The following is a 21,520-nucleotide window of genomic DNA, read 5'->3' on the forward strand; positions in this document are numbered from 1 at the left end:
GAGTGTCGATGAGTTCATGGGCCTCATATTTAGTATTTTATGGAGTGTCGATGAGTTCACGGGCCTCATATCTAGTATTTTATGGAGTGTCGATGAGTTCACGGGCCTCATATCTAGTATTTTATGGAGTGTCGATGAGTTCACGGGCCTCTTATCTAGTATTATATAGAGTGTTACTGAGTTCACAGGCCTTTTATTTAGTACAATATAGAGTGTCGATGAGTTCACGGGCCTCATATCTTGTACTGTATAGGGTGTCAATGAGTTCACGGGCCTCATATCTTGTACTGTATAGGGTGTCGATGAGTTCACGGGCCTCATATCTAATATTTTATGGAGTGTCGATGAGTTCACGGGCCTCTTATCTAGTATTATATAGAGTGTTACTGAGTTCACGGGCCTCATATCTTGTACAATATAGAGTGTCGATGAGTTCACAGGCCTCATATGTAGTTTAATATAGTGTGTCGATGAGTTCACGGGCCTCATATCTTGTACTATATAGAGTGTTACTGAGTTCACGGGCCTCATATCTTGTACAATATAGAGTGTCGATGAGTTCACGGGCCTCATATGTAGTTTAATATAGTGTGTCGATGAGTTCACGGGCCTCATATCTTGTACAATGTAGAGTGTCGATGAGTTCACGGGCCTCATATCTAGTACTATACAGAGTGTCACTGAGTTCACGGGCTTCATATCTAGTATTATATAAAGTGCTACTGAGTTCACGGGCCTCATATCTTGTACTGTATAGGGTGTCGATGAGTTCACGGGCCTCATATCTAATATTTTATGGAGTGTCGATGAGTTCATGGGCCTCTTATCTAGTATTATATAGAGTGTTACTGAGTTCACGGGCCTCATATCTTGTACAATATAGAGTGTCGATGAGTTCACAGGCCTCATATGTAGTTTAATATAGTGTGTCGATGAGTTCACGGGCCTCATATCTAGTATTATATATAGTGTCGATGAGTTCACGGGCCTCATATCTTGTACTATATAGAGTGTTACTGAGTTCACGGGCCTCATATCTTGTACAATATAGAGTGTCGATGAGTTCACGGGCCTCATATGTAGTTTAATATAGTGTGTCGATGAGTTCACGGGCCTTTTATTTAGTACAATATAGAGTGTCGATGAGTTCACAGGCCTCATATCTAGTATTTTATGGAGTGTTGATGAGTTCACGGGCCTCATATCTAGTATTATATGGAGTTTTACTGAGTTCACGGGCCTCTTATCTAGTATTATATAGAGTGTTACTGAGTTCACGGGCCTTTTATTTAGTACAATATAGAGTGTCGATGAGTTCACGGGCCTCATATCTTGTACTATATAGAGTGTCGATGAGTTCATGGGCCTCATATTTAGTATTTTATGGAGTGTCGATGAGTTCACGGGCCTCATATCTAGTATTTTATGGAGTGTCGATGAGTTCACGGGCCTCATATCTAGTATTTTATGGAGTGTCGATGAGTTCACGGGCCTCTTATCTAGTATTATATAGAGTGTTACTGAGTTCACAGGCCTTTTATTTAGTACAATATAGAGTGTCGATGAGTTCACGGGCCTCATATCTTGTACTGTATAGGGTGTCAATGAGTTCACGGGCCTCATATCTTGTACTGTATAGGGTGTCGATGAGTTCACAGGCCTCATATCTAATATTTTATGGAGTGTCGATGAGTTCACGGGCCTCTTATCTAGTATTATATAGAGTGTTACTGAGTTCACGGGCCTCATATCTTGTACAATATAGAGTGTCGATGAGTTCACAGGCCTCATATGTAGTTTAATATAGTGTGTCGATGAGTTCACGGGCCTCATATCTTGTACTATATAGAGTGTTACTGAGTTCACGGGCCTCATATCTTGTACAATATAGAGTGTCGATGAGTTCACGGGCCTCATATGTAGTTTAATATAGTGTGTCGATGAGTTCACGGGCCTCATATCTTGTACAATGTAGAGTGTCGATGAGTTCACGGGCCTCATATCTAGTACTATACAGAGTGTCACTGAGTTCACGGGCTTCATATCTAGTATTATATAAAGTGCTACTGAGTTCACGGGCCTCATATCTTGTACTGTATAGGGTGTCGATGAGTTCACGGGCCTCATATCTAATATTTTATGGAGTGTCGATGAGTTCATGGGCCTCTTATCTAGTATTATATAGAGTGTTACTGAGTTCACGGGCCTCATATCTTGTACAATATAGAGTGTCGATGAGTTCACAGGCCTCATATGTAGTTTAATATAGTGTGTCGATGAGTTCACGGGCCTCATATCTAGTATTATATATAGTGTCGATGAGTTCACGGGCCTCATATCTAGTATTTTATGGAGTGTCGATGAGTTCACGGGCCTCTTATCTAGTATTATATAGAGTGTTACTGAGTTCACGGGCCTTTTATTTAGTACAATATAGAGTGTCGATGAGTTCACGGGCCTCATATCTTGTACTGTATAGGGTGTCGATGAGTTCACGGGCCTCATATCTTGTACTGTATAGGGTGTCGATGAGTTCACGGGCCTCATATCTAGTATTTTATGGAGTGTTGATGAGTTCACGGGCCTCATATCTAGTATTATATGGAGTTTTACTGAGTTCACGGGCCTCTTATCTAGTATTATATAGAGTGTTACTGAGTTCACGGGCCTTTTATTTAGTACAATATAGAGTGTCGATGAGTTCACGGGCCTCATATCTTGTACTGTATAGGGTGTCGATGAGTTCACGGGCCTCATATCTTGTACTGTATAGGGTGTCGATGAGTTCACGGGCCTCATATCTAGTATTTTATGGAGTGTTGATGAGTTCACGGGCCTCATATCTAGTATTATATGGAGTTTTACTGAGTTCACGGGCCTCTTATCTAGTATTATATAGAGTGTTACTGAGTTCACGGGCCTTTTATTTAGTACAATATAGAGTGTCGATGAGTTCACGGGCCTCATATCTTGTACTATATAGAGTGTCGATGAGTTCACGGGCCTCATATCTAGTATTTTATGGAGTGTCGATGAGTTCACGGGCCTCATAGCTTGTACTAAATAGAGTGTCGATGAGTTCAAGGGCCTCTTATTTAGTACAATATAGAGTGTCGATGAGTTCACGGGCCTCATATGTAGTTTAATATAGTGTGTCGATGAGTTCACGGGCCTCATATCTTGTACTATATAGAGTGTTACTGAGTTCACGGGCCTCATATCTTGTACAATATAGAGTGTCGATGAGTTCACGGGCCTCATATGTAGTTTAATATAGTGTGTCGATGAGTTCACGGGCCTCATATCTTGTACAATGTAGAGTGTCGATGAGTTCACGGGCCTCATATCTAGTACTATACAGAGTGTCACTGAGTTCACGGGCTTCATATCTAGTATTATATAAAGTGCTACTGAGTTTACGGGCCTCATATCTAGTATTATATAGAGTGTTACTGAGTTCACGGGCCTTTTATTTAGTACAATATAGAGTGTCGATGAGTTCACGGGCCTCATATCTAGTATTTTATGGAGTGTCGATGAGTTCACGGGCCTCATAGCTTGTACTAAATAGAGTGTCGATGAGTTCAAGGGCCTCTTATTTAGTACAATATAGAGTGTCGATGAGTTCACGGGCCTCATATCTAGTATTATATAGTGTGGATGAGTTCACGGGTCTCATATCTTATACTATATAGAGTGTCGATGAGTTCACGGGCCTCATATTTAGTATTTTATGGAGTGTCGATGAGTTCACGGGCCTCATATCTAGTATTTTATGGAGTGTCGATGAGTTCACGGGCCTCATATCTAGTATTATATGGAGTGTTACTGAGTTCACGGGCCTCTTATCTAGTACTATATAGAGTGTTACTGAGTTCACGGGCCTTTTATTTAGTACATTATAGAGTGTCGATGAGTTCACGGGCCTCATATGTAGTATAATATAGTGTGTCGATGAGTTCACGGGCCTCATATCTAGTACTATACAGAGTGTCACTGAGTTCACGGGCTTCATATCTAGTATTATATAAAGTGCTACTGAGTTCACGGGCCTCATATCAAGTATTATATAGAGTGTTACTGAGTTCACGGGCCTTGTATCTAGTATAATTTAGAGTGTTACTGAGTTCACGGGCCTCTTATATTAAGTACTATATAGAGTGTCGATGAGTTCACGGGCCTTATATTTTGTATTATAGATTCACTTGATATTAGTACTTTTTACAGTGTTTAAGTCAAGGGCAAACTTATTTTTATAATTTCATTTATAATATAAGCAAGAAGCTACATAAAGCACATTACTTTTACGGAAAGAATGTTAGTTTACAACATACATAGAAGAAGTACACAAAAACGGCTTACGTATTCAAAACATGTGTTTACAATCGAGTTCACGGGCTTCCTGCTATTGAGGTCACGGGCTTATAGACTCTCCCGAATTAAATAAATCTTTGCACGCCTGCCTTGGACAACTGGAAATACCATTCTGCGTCATACGATAGAAAAACCAACACTGAGTATTTGCAACCCGGAAAACTTATTGGTGGTGGTTAAGGCAAAATCGAAATAAAATTAAAAAAAAAAAGAAAAGAAAAATACTGTAAAGGAATTTTTCCTGCTATGTGCTTTATCAAATAAGGTGATTTACCAACATACATCCGCTTATCAAACCTGTTGTTGTTTTTTTTCAAAAGGGGGGGGGGGGGGTCTAGCAAGTAGCAATAGATGAGTTTGAATTTACATGGGGTGTCCGGACCCATCTGGAGATCAGGCATGCAGCCCTCACCCCCTCCCTTCAGCTGACAAATTACAGATAGCAGGCACATAATTGCTTCTGAAATATGAAATAAAATTCTAAATGTACAATGAACTAGAGCAGAGCTCGTGGCAAAGCCACGAGTAGGTCTTCCGTTGTTGCTGCGAGTTGAAAATGTATGTGATATGGTGTCAATAAATTATAATGACTAAACTTTCAGTTCTGCTTTTGTTATAAAAATGTGTTGTGATTGAAAGCCTGTATATAAAACGTGTTTTGAAAAAGAAAGAAAGAAAATGTTTAAGGAAAACTATCTGTCGAACACAGTTTATGTAATCGTTTCAAAGATTTTTTTAAAAATGAGATGTTTAATGTGGAGTTAAATTTTCAGAGGGTAGCAAGCATTGTTACATGTACTCATGATTCATGTCAGGAATTGTGTTTTTGGGGAGTTGATTTTAATCATCTCTCCTATGCAGTTACTCTAGCAAACCGAAACTGAAACTGTGTTTGCACCTAAGCACAAATCATCGCCGCTGACAAGACTTCGTTCTTGAAAATAATCGATAAATTCGATGTTATATACGCTGAAGCATTTTTTAAAGGAAACTTATTTATAAATACCTTGGAAATAGTCAGATTTTTAATGGTACGAACAATTAGAAGTTTTTTGTAGTCGTGTGTATTCATATGTCAGAGTTCAATATATAGTTTCGTTCAACCATCGGCTGTCTCCTTACATCTCCGGCAAGTAGAGAGTCAGTCTATATTTAGAGGTCGCATCATCAAGCTATCACGTGACCTGGTATCTCTTACTTGTCGGAGATTAACGGAGACAGCCGAAGATCTGGTTGAACGAGACTAGAGTTCATTATTGGTTGGATCCATACAATTTTTGAAATATTTGGAATACCAAAACACAGTTTGATGAAATCAATTCTATTTCAAAATATAACACAACATGATTCATTAGAGGTTTTTTCTCGAAATTCTTGTCGGAAAAGTCAGAGAAATCATATTATAAAAATGTGCATAATTTAAATGCAGATTACAAACTACTTGCCAAGCAAACTAGCATATCGTTGATTTTAAAATAAATAATATTCGATAAAATCAACTCCCGTCAGTACATCAGTACTTTAATTTAAAAACCGAACCCGCCTACAAAACACGTAACCTTTTCTGTAAGATAACTTCTTTATTTAAAAATATTTCTAAATTTTTTAAAACTATGTGCAAGTTTAGAATTGTTGCGTGATGACAAAATTTACAGACCCTGAAACGTACTACTACACCAAAAACGTGCGACAAACGTTTCGTGTAGACCGTTTAGCGTTTCGTGTGATTGTGAAGCGTTTCGTGTAAACCGTTTACTGTTTCGGGCAAAGCGTGTAAATCATTTCGAGCAAAGCGTGCTAAAACCGCGTGAAACATTCATCAGATTTCATTTGGAACTCTCTGACAATTTAATTGTTTCAAAATGGCGCCCGTGTTTTACATTACTTTAAACTGTTTGTGATTGGCAAAACTCTTTTGTACATGTAGATATTTTAATGAAAAAAAATTCTACAAGAAATGATGAAGCTTTTAATAGGCATTTCCTCCAGAAAAGTTGTTACGTAGTGTTTTGACTGACTTTTGTCCATTCAGATTGTAGAAGACGGAGTTGAGACAATACTGGTCGTGACTTAATTTGAGAGAGAGAGAGAGAGAGAGAGAGAGAGAGAGAGAGAGTTAATTGGTTAATGGAGTAAATTATAGATGACGCAGATGAGTGAACTATCTATCAACAATAGTTATCGTATAAAGTGAAAAATCACGGTCTATAGTATGTCCCAAGTTATTGTTTCCATCAATTTTTGATGATTTTTACTAAAAATACACATACCTGTGAAAGAAACACAACTGAAATTGATGAAAGGGAATATATCAAGATATCTTTATTGAACAATTTTCACTCATAAAATTTCACAGGAACGAAAACAATTTTCTTACGGATATTTATAATGGGAAATGTTTACATCTTTTCTTCATTCGGAAGTAATCGGGATACCTCGCGCAATTTTTTAACGTTATCATCCGGGCTTATCAATGGCTGATGCAATGCAAAATCCCCTTAGACTTTCAATATTGGGATGTGTATTGAAACCTGAAGCGGTAGAGGGGGCGTTTCAACACATAATCTGGACATTTTTCATATACATGTAAGTGGATGAACGTAGTTTGAGCACTAAGGTATTTACTATTATTGAATCATATATTGAATATATCAAGCAAAAAGTGGTGGAAGAAAAAACTCGGGACATAGTATAGTATATCTTATAAATTTATGAAACTTTGAAGTGTTTTGAAATTCTTTAACCAGGGAACAACGATATCTAGATATACATCAGTAATAGGATAAGGTAATGTCAAACATCGAAGACTGTACGAATATTTAAGAAACTGTTTTTATTACAAGTGTTACCGTTAATAATCAAATCAAAGTTTGACGAATCTTTCTGGAATTAAACATAGGTTGTAAATTTACTTTGAATAAAAACTTTCTTCATGGTTACTCAGTGTGAAACATTCTTTACCTTAGACGTTTTACTTTTCCACTAAGCATCCGCCTTCGTTGCCTTTCCTTTACACTACATCTAAATTCATCATGTTCATAAGTGGTCATTCGTTCGCATTTCAAAATATTTAATGTCCGTATTCTCGGACTCCATGCTCGGAAATTTAGTTGGATATAAGCTACGTCATTCTTATCCATGTGCATGTTGTCGACGGCGCGCGGCCGAAGAATTTTTCACAATCGTTTTTAAAACGCTTTAAAGTTATACAATATAGGATATACATGTAATTTTTATATACAGACTTTAATTAATTTGTTTGCAAGTTTATAACTAATGATTATTCCTTTATCGGCACCACTTATAATCTCTCTCTCTTTTCTTTCTCTCATTCAAGTCACGAGCGACAATGTCTTAACTCCGCCCAGCTACGATCTGATTGGACAAAGGTCAGTCAAAACATTAGGTATAAACTTTTCTGGAGTAAACCCCTAAAAACGCTTCAATGTACTTCGCTGTAACTTAAACGATCATGTTTTTATAAGCATATATATTTTTTTATTTATTTACATCGATAACTCTTACTGAGACCATTTGACTGTGTACAAGCAGGACACATAACCTCGGACATCGGGTGTCTTCTGCACCTGGCTGAACCTGTCAATCAAACTCTGTGTATTTGTTTTCATTGGATTGTCAAGCGTCTCTTTTTTTTTGTCAATAGCCAATGGAAAATTAATGACTTCATACAATTTAAATTACAAAAAAATTTATTAATTATCTGAAAATTATTTAAACCACTGTTAACGGAAAACAAAGAGTCTTAGAAGTAATTAACACACAGGGATTTGCCTACAATGTACACAGTCATGCAATTACTAGTAATTATTATGGGAATCTTTACGCATGGTATTTAATTCGAACAGATTATAATAATCTATACACTGTACGCCGTTACACATGTACGAAGCGCCGGTAATATATACGAATATTGAGTCAAAAAATTAAATCATTTTTATTTCTTGTTCTTTTCAATACAATGTGAAATTACTTTCAGAAAAAAATTCCGAAATACTAATTACAACTTTCTTTTTTGTGTAATCATTTGATTTTTTTCTGAGGTACATGTATATATATGTACAGAACATACTTATTTACGAATGATACGACATAGGAAAAAATAATCGGTTGTTCGTAGAACATTTTTATCTTACGAATGTGACTAATTTAATTTTAAATATTTTTCAACATTATCAATGTAAATAATATCAGGTGTATTTACTGTTTGTGTTTTTACATCGTAATCTCTGAAACCAATAAAAATACTAATGTTAGCAGAAAAATCAAATCCCGCCGAATACTGAAAAACCGATTTCAGTTTGCAATCATACGGATTTTATCTTTGGTATTGACTATTGAGTTACGGTAACTTTTTTTCTGGATGATTTTATTATTTATTATTTTATGTAAAAGCACAATGTCAACTGTTACTCAATTATATAACAATTGATGACCTGGGGCTATATATGTTCAGAGCTGTGTGCGCTGAAGCGACACAAGATTCTCGGTCGCACGTGGCGATTGAATTTACACAGACTGACCGAATAAACAAACGGGTAGGAAAGTGAAACAAAATGTTACACATGAAAAGAAGCCACCAAAAATGATTTTCGATAGATCTTGACAATTAAAAAAATCCAGCGCGAACTCCTGTCAGCGGGACGGGAGGGGGGGGGGGCAGCAATGAGTTCGCTTCTACAAAGAAACGAACGACCACATAGAAAAACTACAGAAGGGATTAATATGTGACCGATAGAATCTAATCTAAAGTTGTTTAAAATTCATGTGAAAATTTTTTTAAAAAAAAATCAACGAATGCCTCAATTAAGGACATTTTTTTTTATCGTGCTAGCACCTACCGCAAACATGTTACATGGAACTTTGATTATAATTTGATTTTTAAACTACCTTGTACGCTATCTATAAATCAATGCTTAATCAACTGTACAAGTTTAATGAATTTATCTTTTCATCTTTCTTTTCATCCTAAACGAATATACTAGTTGAAAACATAATAAAATGTAGTTGTGTCCGTGCAAAATATGAAACATGAACGCGTGATAAGGTACATGTAGAAGAACACGAACCGACCGCGGATTACTTGTCCACTCGCGCCGGTTCTCCTCAGCCATGTGCGAGGGACGATCACCATTTAAAGCTTTACTATTTGTGTGTGTGTGTGTGTGTGGGGGGGGGGGGGGGTGATTTAAAACATTATTTGTACAGTGTTTAAAATATTTTACATTAACAAATTTAACTAACCATTAATTTATGTCTTACGATGTGTACGATTTGGAGTAATATCGCTCATTAATATTCATTTACACTCAAATGTTCAATTGAATAAATACAAGATGAGTTCCCGTTTTTACGGCTATATTAACTCAAACACGTTCATATGCATGTAAGTGTGCGTCGCGGTGTGAGAATCTTGTCTATTAAATAACCGCTTAATTACCGCTAGGTAGTGCAGCCGTGGCTGATCTCATCGGCCGTGGGCGAAGGATATATTACGTAAAGGTACATGTACAACGCACAGACAGGCACAGCTCAGAACCCAGGAAGATTTGAAAAGTTTGCAGTATAATGAACATACTCTATCAAATAGAAGTTATTTATTTTAAACTTAAAACCCATAATTGATCTGTGTCTATTATTGCTTTAGATTGAGAATGACATTGCCTTTATTAATTAACTGAACGATTTCTTAATTGACACCCAATCGTTTAATCCATAAGAAATTATGTGTAATCAAAACGAAACCAATTCTTGAGTTCGCGGCTAAATAAACTGATACATGTATATGAGAGACACAGCTCTCGTGTATTAGATAAACGCTGACCGCTAGGTAGTCCAGCCGCGAGCATGGTGACCGATATTCTCGGCCGCGGGCGAGGGAGAACTTACGTAATGGTACACATACACACAGCTCTGATTCAAGGTAGATTTTAAATGCATGGAGTTCATAAATAAAATGTAATGCATAGAGTTTTTTAATTCCATATTTTATGGTTTACTAGAAAAGAAAAAGAATGTTTTGTTTTCCAATTGCCGTTTTTAATGATTGTGCACTATAAGAACTTAGCAACAATGACTTAAACTCCTAAAAAAAAGGCATGTACTCCAACAACAAAAAAATATTCTAATAAATTATTGCCTCCTGTATAAACCAGCATACTTTCTGCGGCAACTTTATGCCAGTTGTACGCACAAAGACTTTCGTTTACTTGTCAAATGAAAACAGGTACATGTCAACATGTAAAGCTTTTTACACTCATACTACACAAATCACTTACAAAATAATATTGTTACGACCTTTATGAGATCCCAACAAACAACTTTTCCAGCGACAACCATATCAAAATCCTAACCGTTTTTGAGTTATAAAGCAAACACTTTTAGGGGCTATTGGCCCTTAATTTAAGGGTCCAGCCCTTTTTTATTGGTGTCAAATAAAAGCCCTTGGTATTCTGCACAACTTTTATTCTACATGTTTTAACAAATTATTTTTCGTTTAAAAGATATAAAGGAAAATATGTCTAAATTTTTGCAATTTTTTGAATCCTGTTTTTTGACCCCCTACCTTTTTCTAAATAAGGAAAGTAATCGAAAAACAAAAACCGATGTGCACCACTACAATGTCTCTGCTATTCAAATTCGTTGGATTCCCATTCCCTGCTATCATAGTCTCGGAGCCTTTGTCTGGAAACAAAAGGCCCTAAAAAAATTTAAAAGGGGAATAACTCTTTAACGAAAAGAAAATTCTAAATTTTATGAATTGCTTAAGATAGTGTTTTGTAAAGTACATTAGCCCTGCAAATTTGAGCAAAAACCGTTCAGAAATGAGCAAGATATGAAGCCTCAAAGTTCGCGTCTAGGAAACAAAAAAAAAAAAAGAAAAATAAGAAAAATCTTAACCCGCACAATAATAGAAAGGTCTTCCGTTTCCAACGGAAGACCTTAATAATTATGATTTAATTTATAACGCTGAATTTTTGGAGCTATAATTTTTTCAAAACAATGCAAACCCATGTTAATGCAACATATACATGCATGATTGTATTTATATAACATGTAACAGTTACATACGGTTTAAACAATAGAAATACAGCTAGCCTCCCACCTTCCCCCGCCCAAGCCCTCGTTCTCCACACCATGCACCGTACACAAAACTTTTTTTCAATATTCCCATTCAATATTTCAGAGCTTTAACGATACCGGTATTTTGAAAAAACAATACACGTTTTCTGTATCATTTTAAATAATTATTACACAGTTTAACTAATTATGATAAATGTACAAATAGGCATATTATTGATATGGTACCTTTTTAGTGTATACATACATGTACGTACTTGCATGTATATATCAAGGCTAACGTTATATATAGACATATATGAATTTCAAAGTTCAGGCACGTAGCATCCCCCCTCCCCCCACTTTTTACCGCAGCAACTAATTTTCTTTCAGAAAAGGTGTTTTACCAGCAGTCCTTACTTCTAGCAATCAAAGTCAAGTAGGTACATGTAAATTAAATGACTGAATCGATCCTAACTGATCATTTGCCCATGTTGGTACAATATATGCCATGTATTATAGCTTCGCACGATGACCCATATATAACTAATATTTTGCTTCTGACGGACATGTCACCTGTATGACATGCAAAATTAACAAATATATATGAACTAGACACATACATGTAGTTTCAGGTTTATAGACGAACCGTAAACTATACACGTATATAGTTCATAATTCGTTAAATAGTTTCATCTCTAAAACTATATTTAACGGTTGTAAACTATAGTTTACGAAATCAATGCAAATCTAAGTTTTCCTGTCTATAAATAAACGTTAACAATATATATTTTGCGGATGAATATAGATCCTCATCTGTAACTATAATTTACACACATATTCGTTGGCTATGATTAAGAGTTGTTGATTATAGTTCCAGATAAACTTTGTTTTGAAAACGCTAATGGTTGTTTTCAGTGTTAATATTAATTATTGTATTACATTTCTGAAACATAGACGATCGCGTTAACTATCATGACTGGTTAACATTATATAAATAGTGCCTGTTTGGGAGGGTAACAGTTGAAACTGACACCCCGAGAAAACCATTGTCAAGCGACGCAAAGCGGAGGTTGACAATATAGTTTCCTCTGGGTGTTAATTTCAACTGATACCCTCCCAAGCATGCACTGTTTGGGAGGGTAACAGTTGAAATTGACACCCCGAGAAAACCATTGTCAACCGACGCGAAGGGGAGGTTGACAATTGTTTTCAAGTGGTGTCAAATTCAACTGTTACCCTCCTGAACAGGCGCTATTTATTTTATTATACTGAATGTCTAAATTTTAGAGAAACATTTACTGCTTTTATATAGAATTGACGTGGATTCTACGACGAACCGTATGCGCATTATTTACGTGCATGTAACAATTCGTTGTGTTACCCGAGCCAAGTGTGTTGCTAGCTATCGCTGAGGGTAATAGAACGGATCATCAACTGCGTCTAAACCAATCAGATTTCGGTATTTAACATGAAAGGTATAGAAAATATGAAACATAGGTTATCGTCGTTAACTATGATAATAGATTAGTTTTCTGTCCGTAAACCATAGTTTACAACAGTTTATCGACAGATATACTTTCAAACTTTATTGATTAGCTGATTTTTTGTGAAATTTGCGTGCCACACATGTACACCTGTGCACTGATGAAAATGTGCATGGTATATACAGTAATTGTGTTATATTCTAAACAATTTGTCCCAATACCTTGTTTTGGAATTTTTGATAATTTAATATGCCTTTGTAATTAATACCTGTACTTACTAGTAATTGTATGACTGCTTGAAAATTATGAAGTACTTTTCAAGTACATGTACTTTTGATCATTAGGAAAAATGAACAATGAAAATTAGTTCACAAGAATATATCTTATCCAGGATGAATTTTAAAATGTGAAAAAAACTACGAATTAATTCTTTTTAATGAATTCTTTAGATCATTCCTGGCGAGCTGACAACTTTGCATGTAGATGTCCAGTAATTATACAGGTACATGTAACTTAATAAGGAGCAGCCGCAGACTCATAATCACGTCCTATCTATGCGCCTCCTTGCTCCTAATTGATAAGAGAACGAAATATACACAAACTGCATGGTTTTTTTTAATGCAATTGCTATTTTTTTTGTTTTAACAGAGGCAGATGAATATTTTATTCCATTCTCAAATCTATATTTGATCAAAGTTTGTACTGTTTTTGCTACACAATACCCCCGGTAGTCAAATTATGATGTGAACATTCTCCAATCAAAGTACTGAAGTACTGACGGAAGTTGATTTTATCGATTATTATTTATTCAAAATCAACGATATGTGATTTTGCATGGCAAGAAGTATATCAGTAATCGAAATATTTCTGAGAAATTGTATGGTTCCAGGCAAGATTGTACTCTTGTATTGTTCAACCAAACGCTCGGCTGTCTCCGTTTATCTCCGACAAGCAAGAGAGACTCTGTTTTGTCGGATATAAACGGAGACAGCCAAGCGTCTGGTTGAACGAGATTACATTGAACTCTAGCGTAGGAATACATACGACTCTAAAAAATATATAAACTGTTCGTACTATTTAAAATCTGTCTATTTCCAAAGTATATATAAATATGTTTTCTTGAAAAACAATGCTCCAGAATACATAGCATCGAATTTATCGATTATTTTCAAGAACTAAGTGTTGTCAGCGGTATTGATTTGTGCTTAGGTCCAAACACTGTTTCACTTTCACTTTGCCCGAGTAAGTGCATAGGAGAGTTGATTAAAATCAACTCCCAAAAAGTACAGCCATTTTATACCGTGTATGTGTAATATATGACTCCTAATTTGCTGTCGTTTTCATTATGAAACAATTTGAAAATAAGCAAAACACACTTTAGTCCTAAACATAATATTCCGTCGCATTGCGTTAAATCCTTGTTGGTTTGTGTGTGTGTGGTTTTTTTTGCAAGATATTTGGTGTACATGGATATGTAGGTCGACCCCCCCCCCCCCCCCGATGCTACGTGCATGTTCCTTTATCATTAACTGTAGGTTTACCCATAATTTTAAAGTAGTGCAGGTAGTTTCAGATTTCGATTCTCCGAGTATACGACTGCGCCTACCCTCGACGCGTTTTTGTACCTTTATATAAAATAAAATATTCTATCTTCTTTGGAGAGACTGGATGGTCAACAAATGGGCATCAAATCTACATTAAAAGCTTAAATATTTTCAGCCATAAACTGTCATTCAAAAAAGAAAAACTCAAAATATTTAAGCGACTTCTCTTTTATCTTTAAATAGAGCTATAACCTATTCCAATTTCTTGTTACAGTGTATGCTAAATTTTCAACCAGCACTTATATAAAAGTCATAAAAGCAAGAGACACGCAAAATCAACATTGATGCTTTATTTAAATGCCAAAAAAAAAAACAACCCAACAAATTTTCAGAGTGTTACACACAATATAAAAGTGGCAGGAATGTTACATTGACAGTTTGGAATTAATTCAAGTCTTATCACAACTTAAAAAAGCACAACCAATTCAGATAGTAACCTCTTTATTATAAGGTAGCTGTAATTGTGAATTTTTTTCTGTGAGAGAATTTAAGTGCTCTTGGGATTAGGACTACTAGTAAAGATTGTTTTGATCGAGGAAGAAATCTAACTTTTTAGTGATGTGCCCTGGTTCGTTTGGCCCCTGCAACCCTGTACAGTAAACAGTATAATTTTTAAAACCATTCGCCCTCCTTATGGTAGAGTGCACTGTATTGAAACTGTCATTCGATCAGAAAAGGAAAACTCAAAATATTTTAGCGTTTTTTACTTTATCTTTCTACATGTATAGAGCTCTTCTTCTAAAGATTGATAGTTAATATAGCCCAATCCCTCCAGCCCTGCTATACAAGTAGTTCAATCTACATGTAATAATATATTACCTATACCAATTTCTTACAGTAAATTTAAAGTTAAGAAATAATTTATATAACATGATTGTACAGTATGTACATTAGAACAAACCATTCATACAATGTAAATGTACCTTGGATTTAATTAGGAAGTGATCGATGTCACCTTAAAAAAATCATTTTCATACAATAAATTTATGTTAACAACCTAGAATTTTAATACTGTAGCTCTAATGTTAATTCAGCAAAAAATTTTAACATTTGTATTCATAAAAATGCCAGCATTCAACTTAAATTGTAACATGTAAGTAATAAATAAGACATATCAATAACATTAACCAGCAATGATTCATATTTAGCAAGTCTTTCCATAGATCATGAATATATGATAACCCTACTCTTTAACCCTTCCAAAAAAGTTTATGAATTAATTAAAATAGAAAAATCAAGGAAAAGTCATGAGGTCATGAAAGGCTTATAAACTTATATATACATATGTACAGTCAAACCTCGTTATCTCAAACTAAATAGGACTGGTTAAAACATCGAGATATCTGAGTATTTGAGATAACAACAGTAAAATACTTTAAGTATGAGTGGTTGGGACTTACAAATCACTTTGACATATCCATTGTATTCGAGATATCAGTGTTCGAGATACAGAAGTTCAGCTGTATATATATATATCCATAACATGATTTCCTTGAAATACATGTTTATGCATAAAAGAAAAAAAAAAAATTAAAAATGCATTTCAAGACAATCATGATCAGTAAGGAATAAATCTACTCTTTTTTAAACATTTCATAAATCATCAATAATAAGCCAATATATCACTGCCTTAAAAACTTAGTTGACACAATCAGCAAGCAACTAATTACATGCATATTTTAATGATATTCCACAACCTTCACTAAGAAACTCTTGAGATTTTGCACCTCACAACTACATAAACTAAAAGCAACTCTGAGATTGATTGATATCCCACAACCTCCCTTTGTAACAAGTCTATACTGTAACAATCCAATGTGTGTGAATGAAAAATGTAAACATGAGAAAAATGTTCAGTACATTGTACTAGCTATTACTGTCTTCACACATCAATTGCACTATGAAATGCCATTTTTACAACCCAGAAAACAATTCTTTAAGGTGGAATAACACACATAAAAATGTCACTTAATTAAAGTAAATTATTTGATTATGAAAGCTATATAATGATGAATAAAATGTAGATATGCCAAAAAAGCGAAAAATTTGCAGTTTGGAGTAAAAAATAAATATCTAAAAAATTCAAATCAGTACGTTTCAACAAAACACCTAGCTGCAGGATTTGAAATCAAGATGTACGGATCAAAAGTCCAACACTTTATCGATCTGACTACAGAATAGGTTCCATGTTGCTGTTGATAAAATCTTTTAAATAAAATGAAATGTCGTTTTTATCAAAGGTCAGCCATTTTGTGATGATGTGTTATTCCACCTAAATATACATTACTCTGCAACATAAAAATAAATTATTAATATGCTCGACAGATAAAAAACAAATCCAAAATTTACATTAATATGATTCAATCAACGTTAACAACCCTTATAGATTTATGTCAATCTGATTAAAATCAGATCCTCGATGCTTCCGTTTTAATGATATGTCGCTAAGAGGCGACATATCATTAAAACGGGAGCATCGAGGATCAGTGATTTTAATCAGATTGAGATTCATATATATGTAACTTCATATCTGTACAAGAAAATAATGTGAAAGCTCTAGTTGCAGTAATGAATAGTCACTAATTTTAATCATATAATTTTTTTAGTACATGTAATTCTCTCATGTTCCATGAAGAGCAAAGTTGTTGCTCAAGACTTTTGAAAAAATTCTGGTGGGTATTCATATATATTTATTTTATTAATTTTATTTTATTAATTATATCATTAAAATGTTTATATTCTTGACTGGAATATTTGAGTAGATAACTTTAATGGGACACATACATGCATGTAAGAGTGAATTATTTATTATGGAAAAAAAATTAATTTGGCCATTTCATTTATATTAATATATTAAGTAACATGATAAACCTTCATGTATTTTCATTATAACATGGGGAGTCAGCTGTCACAAATTATAATAGCTTAACGATAAAGTTTGTGATTCTCGTTCAACTCATTTACATATATAAACACTTCGTTACATGCTATTGAAATATGCATAATATGGTGAAGGAATGTATCTATAAATCAAAAAATAAATTCAACATACATATATTTGTATATGCAATTTAAATAGCTATAATAATTAGCACATTTTGGAATGTAAAATTTAAAGTTTATCATTGCACCATGTACATGTATATAAAAACTTTTTTTAAATAAAAAATATGGTTACAAATTATTCTGCAAAAGTCAGAGATACCCTCATACACAATTATAGTTAGACACTGATAATACATTTAGTGTAAGGTGTGAGTCCAAATGGCACCCCTTGGTCCCAGTGTGTTACTGTTTGACATTGGTTTACAAAATTATAATAATGTCAATGACAGCTGATATACAAACATGACACCATGTGTTTCATGCTTAAATGGATTTATAACACTTTATAGCTAGCCAACAGTCCTGTTGCAGAACACAAAACAGATGAGGATTCAAAAATGAAATTATAGGATACTTCTACATCTACTCTCTGTTTATACATGCTTAATGCAATAAAACATGGCAATCTAAAAAAAAAAAAAGGCACAAAAATTTATAGTAAAAACATTATAAATCTATTTTACATCCCATATTGCACCTTTGAGATCATGCAGTAACAAAAAGGGTTCTATACAAGCTTTATTTAGTCTCAAACTGAGCAATTTGTTTTCTCTGTCATCAAAGATATGCATGGTCATGCATAATAATTATACATTATTAACACATTTGAAGATTTCAATCAGATACAATTCTACTGAGAATGGGGGCTGAAATCAAGCACAATACATGTATCACAGCAGAATGCTATAGATAGGTTTATTTCTGGCCCCTGAAGTCTGGTTCCGCTGGTCAGCAGTCTCGTTGTTTCTGGGATTTCCACACCCTGGGGATGGAGCCCCTGTAGCAGAGGATCCAGATGTTTGTCCAGATTCCATTTCGGATGGAATTCTAGAATTATTTTGTACTCTGCTCTTTTGACTAGACACTGGTTTGGAGACAGGTGGTTGGTAATGAGTTTCAGAATGTTTTGCTTTAAGCCTCTCATTGTATGCAATTTGCTGAATATGGTCATTTTCAGTAGACGCTTCTTTGTCTGAATGAATGCTTTTACTATTGCACTTTATTCCAAGAAATTTCTTTAATTCTTCATCTGAGTCTTCATTAAAGGTTTGTCTAAATTGGTGGTTCTCCACATCACTATGTTTGTTGGGAAAAGATGCTTTCTTTTGGTTTTCCAAACCAGCAATACTATTGTCATTTGGAAATTCTGAAACTGATTTGGTTAGGTATGGCAATAGGGACAAGGGATGGGGATCTTTCCTCTTCACATCCAGTTTTGTTCTTTTCTTTTCCACTGGCTTTTTGACATTCATGTCATCAGAACTCCTATCCTCTCTCCTGACATTCTCTGAAAAAGAACTCTCCTCTTCCAGTGGTGCAGTCCTAGGAATAGGCGACAGACAAGGCGATATCGTTGGCAGTGTCAACTTTTCCAAAGCTTTCAGTTTAGGGGATGATTGAGCATATGGTTTTGTTTTTGAAAATGAAGAATAATGATCATCAGTTTGAGATGTCTTTACACTAAGTGGTGTCATGGAATCAAAATTGAAACCTTGATTTTTTTCATCTGAGTCCTTAGATGAGGATGGTGTTGCTCTTGTAACATCATCTGTATATGATCTTATGATAGGTTTCTTTCTTCGGAGAACAACTTGACTCAAGTCAATTGAAGGATGCTCTATCTTTTTCTCCACAGGTTTTACTATTTCTTGGCTTTCATTAAGTGGAGATTGTAAGGAACTCATTTCTACAGTAAAAATCCTGGGAGGTTTTGGTGGGGCAAAGCCTGCAGGCAAAGAAACCGTGGAGACTTTTGAGAGGCGACGTGGATCAATTTCATTGTTAAAAAATGGTGACGAAAAGCAAAAGTCATTTTTAATTTCAGATTCTCCATTGGATTTTCTTGCACTTTTCAATGAATTTTCTCTCTGCAGAGCTCTCTCTGCACTGTATTTTGTGTCATCATAGTGCTTTGGTTTCTTTTGGGTTATAATTTTGTCACTTTGTCTTGAAAATTCACAGTAAGATACACCTTGAGGATCCTGCTCACCCAAGAAAATATCCTGTCTGGCTGGATTAAGCAGAGATATCTGTGGAACAGGTACACTTCCCAGTGTGTGACTCCGTTCTCTTTTTATCATGTTTTGGGGTTCCTCAAAATATGACACAGGTCTTACATTTCCTGTGTTTGATCTCTCTTCTGAATGAAAAGTAGCTGATGAGTGCAAGTCAGAATTGAATGTTAGTGTATCACTGTGTCTGTCAAAGTTATCAAGATTTTGAATATCCTCATCAGTATTAGTTCTACTGATTGATTCAGGGTAATGCAATCTTTCTTCATTTGTCCCAGGATTTTCCTCATAAGGTGGAAGTTCATCATCATCCTCAATTGACAGTGGGTCACTTAATGTGTCTCTGATCGGTATAAAATTTGGGGAAACATTCTGAGGTCTACTGCTTTGGTTTTGGGGTGTTTCTTCCAACAGATCAAATTCTGACACAGAAGCTCTAGGGACAATTATTTCTGGAAAAGGAGGATGTTCTAAAGCTGTATCACCAGACTCCAGAGCTAACTTGTTTTGTACTTGGGCCAATAGTCCTTGTGTTTCCTGGTCATAACGAGATCCCTGCAGCTGCAAAGGAGGTCGTTGCCTGCGTCTTGAAGACCTTAATGATTCATTAGCATTTGAAAAAGATCTGTGACCCCTGACTGAGGAGTTTCGGCTATTATTTCTGCTAAAATTTTGAGCTTCAACAATGTTAGCACCTGCAACAGGCAAATTTCCATATCTTCTTCCTACAACTCGTTGTTCGGAATCTGTAAAAGTTTGATGGTGAATGCAAGCAGATGATGAGGGAGTGTTGTGGTCTTTAGCTTTTCTTTTAACTTTTTTCTTCTTTGGTTTCTTTCTGTTTGATCCTGAAACTAATGGTGCTTGACTAGAAGAGCTAGCTCTTTCTTTTCCCCTTTGAAATGGGCTGGAACCATACAATACAGTGTTCTGATTAACTTTTTCTTTTTTGCGCCCAATACATATGTGTCTGGTGCATATCATTGCTAGTATCAAAGCAAGGATAAACTGTAATCCAGCTGTTCCCACAAGAATAGCATGGATAATTTTAGTATGCCCTTCATTGATACCAGTATACAAGTTGACATTTGGATAAAATCCACTACGAAACTCCAGACCAGCTGCAGACATGACCCCCTGACCAATTGAGACTAAACAACAGAAGTAAGCAACAACTGTGAAGGACGTGACACTACACACACCCTTGCTGTATGCAGCTCCTGCTCCATATAGACCAGTGATGATAGCCATTCCTCCTCCCCACGCACCTGTGGCAATATAGCTTCCCCATATCACCTCAATAAAGCCAAACACAGTTGCTGCTATGCTACAGACACCAACAAAAATTAAGAATATTGAGATCCCAGTAATGGGATACTGTGGAAGGTTGAAAAGCAAATGGACTCTGAGAGACATAATTGACCAGTAAGACTCTCAATTTAAACAAGCAGAGGTGGAGACATAAATTCCAGCTGAAACTTTCATATCACTTTGTCAAGACATCTTGTTTGTTGTCCTCCATATTCCATATCAGTGAACACGATGAAGGCGTAATCTATGAAATATAATGTTTTGATTTTAGAAAAAGACGTAAAGAATGTTACAATTCACCAACTGATGCGATTGTATCTTAAATAATCACCTGTCGACGGTCTTTGTCATGTCTGCAAGGGCTGTAAGGTAGGTAAACATTTTTTCTTTTTAGTTGTAATATCTGATTTCCGATCCCGATGCATACTATTAATAATTTAACAGGGTGCTTCTAGAATTTGTACTATGTAGGCTGCTATCATTACTAGATCTAATTGATATATTGACACAACAAAAACACAAATTTGATACATTCAAAGTGAATCCTTCT

The 21,520-nt window shown here is 35.2% G+C and overlaps 2 protein-coding genes across 2 annotated transcripts in view; both read right to left on the reverse strand.

Annotated features, from left to right (window-relative positions):
* The window catches only part of LOC128166985 (kelch-like protein 21), a 31,526-nt gene extending 27,043 nt beyond the window's left edge, over positions 1-4,483 (reverse strand). The window contains exon 1 of the mRNA XM_052832470.1: positions 4,437-4,483. The gene's annotated coding sequence lies outside the window, so the exon portion shown is untranslated. The remainder of the gene's footprint in view (positions 1-4,436) is intronic.
* A 10,333-nt stretch (positions 4,484-14,816) lies between these two features.
* Positions 14,817-21,479, reverse strand: LOC128166355 (uncharacterized). The gene is made up of 2 exons (XM_052831466.1): positions 21,302-21,479; positions 14,817-21,214 (listed from the first exon to the last, which is right to left on the reverse strand). The coding sequence occupies exon 2, from the start codon at positions 21,073-21,075 to the stop codon at positions 18,319-18,321; it is 2,757 nt and encodes a 918-aa protein (XP_052687426.1). The 5' UTR covers positions 21,076-21,214; positions 21,302-21,479; the 3' UTR covers positions 14,817-18,318.
* Positions 21,480-21,520: the final 41 nt, after the last annotated feature.

The sequence above is a fragment of the Crassostrea angulata genome, chromosome 10 (assembly GCF_025612915.1).
Source record: "Crassostrea angulata isolate pt1a10 chromosome 10, ASM2561291v2, whole genome shotgun sequence".
In the NCBI taxonomy this organism is placed as follows: domain Eukaryota; kingdom Metazoa; phylum Mollusca; class Bivalvia; order Ostreida; family Ostreidae; genus Magallana; species Magallana angulata.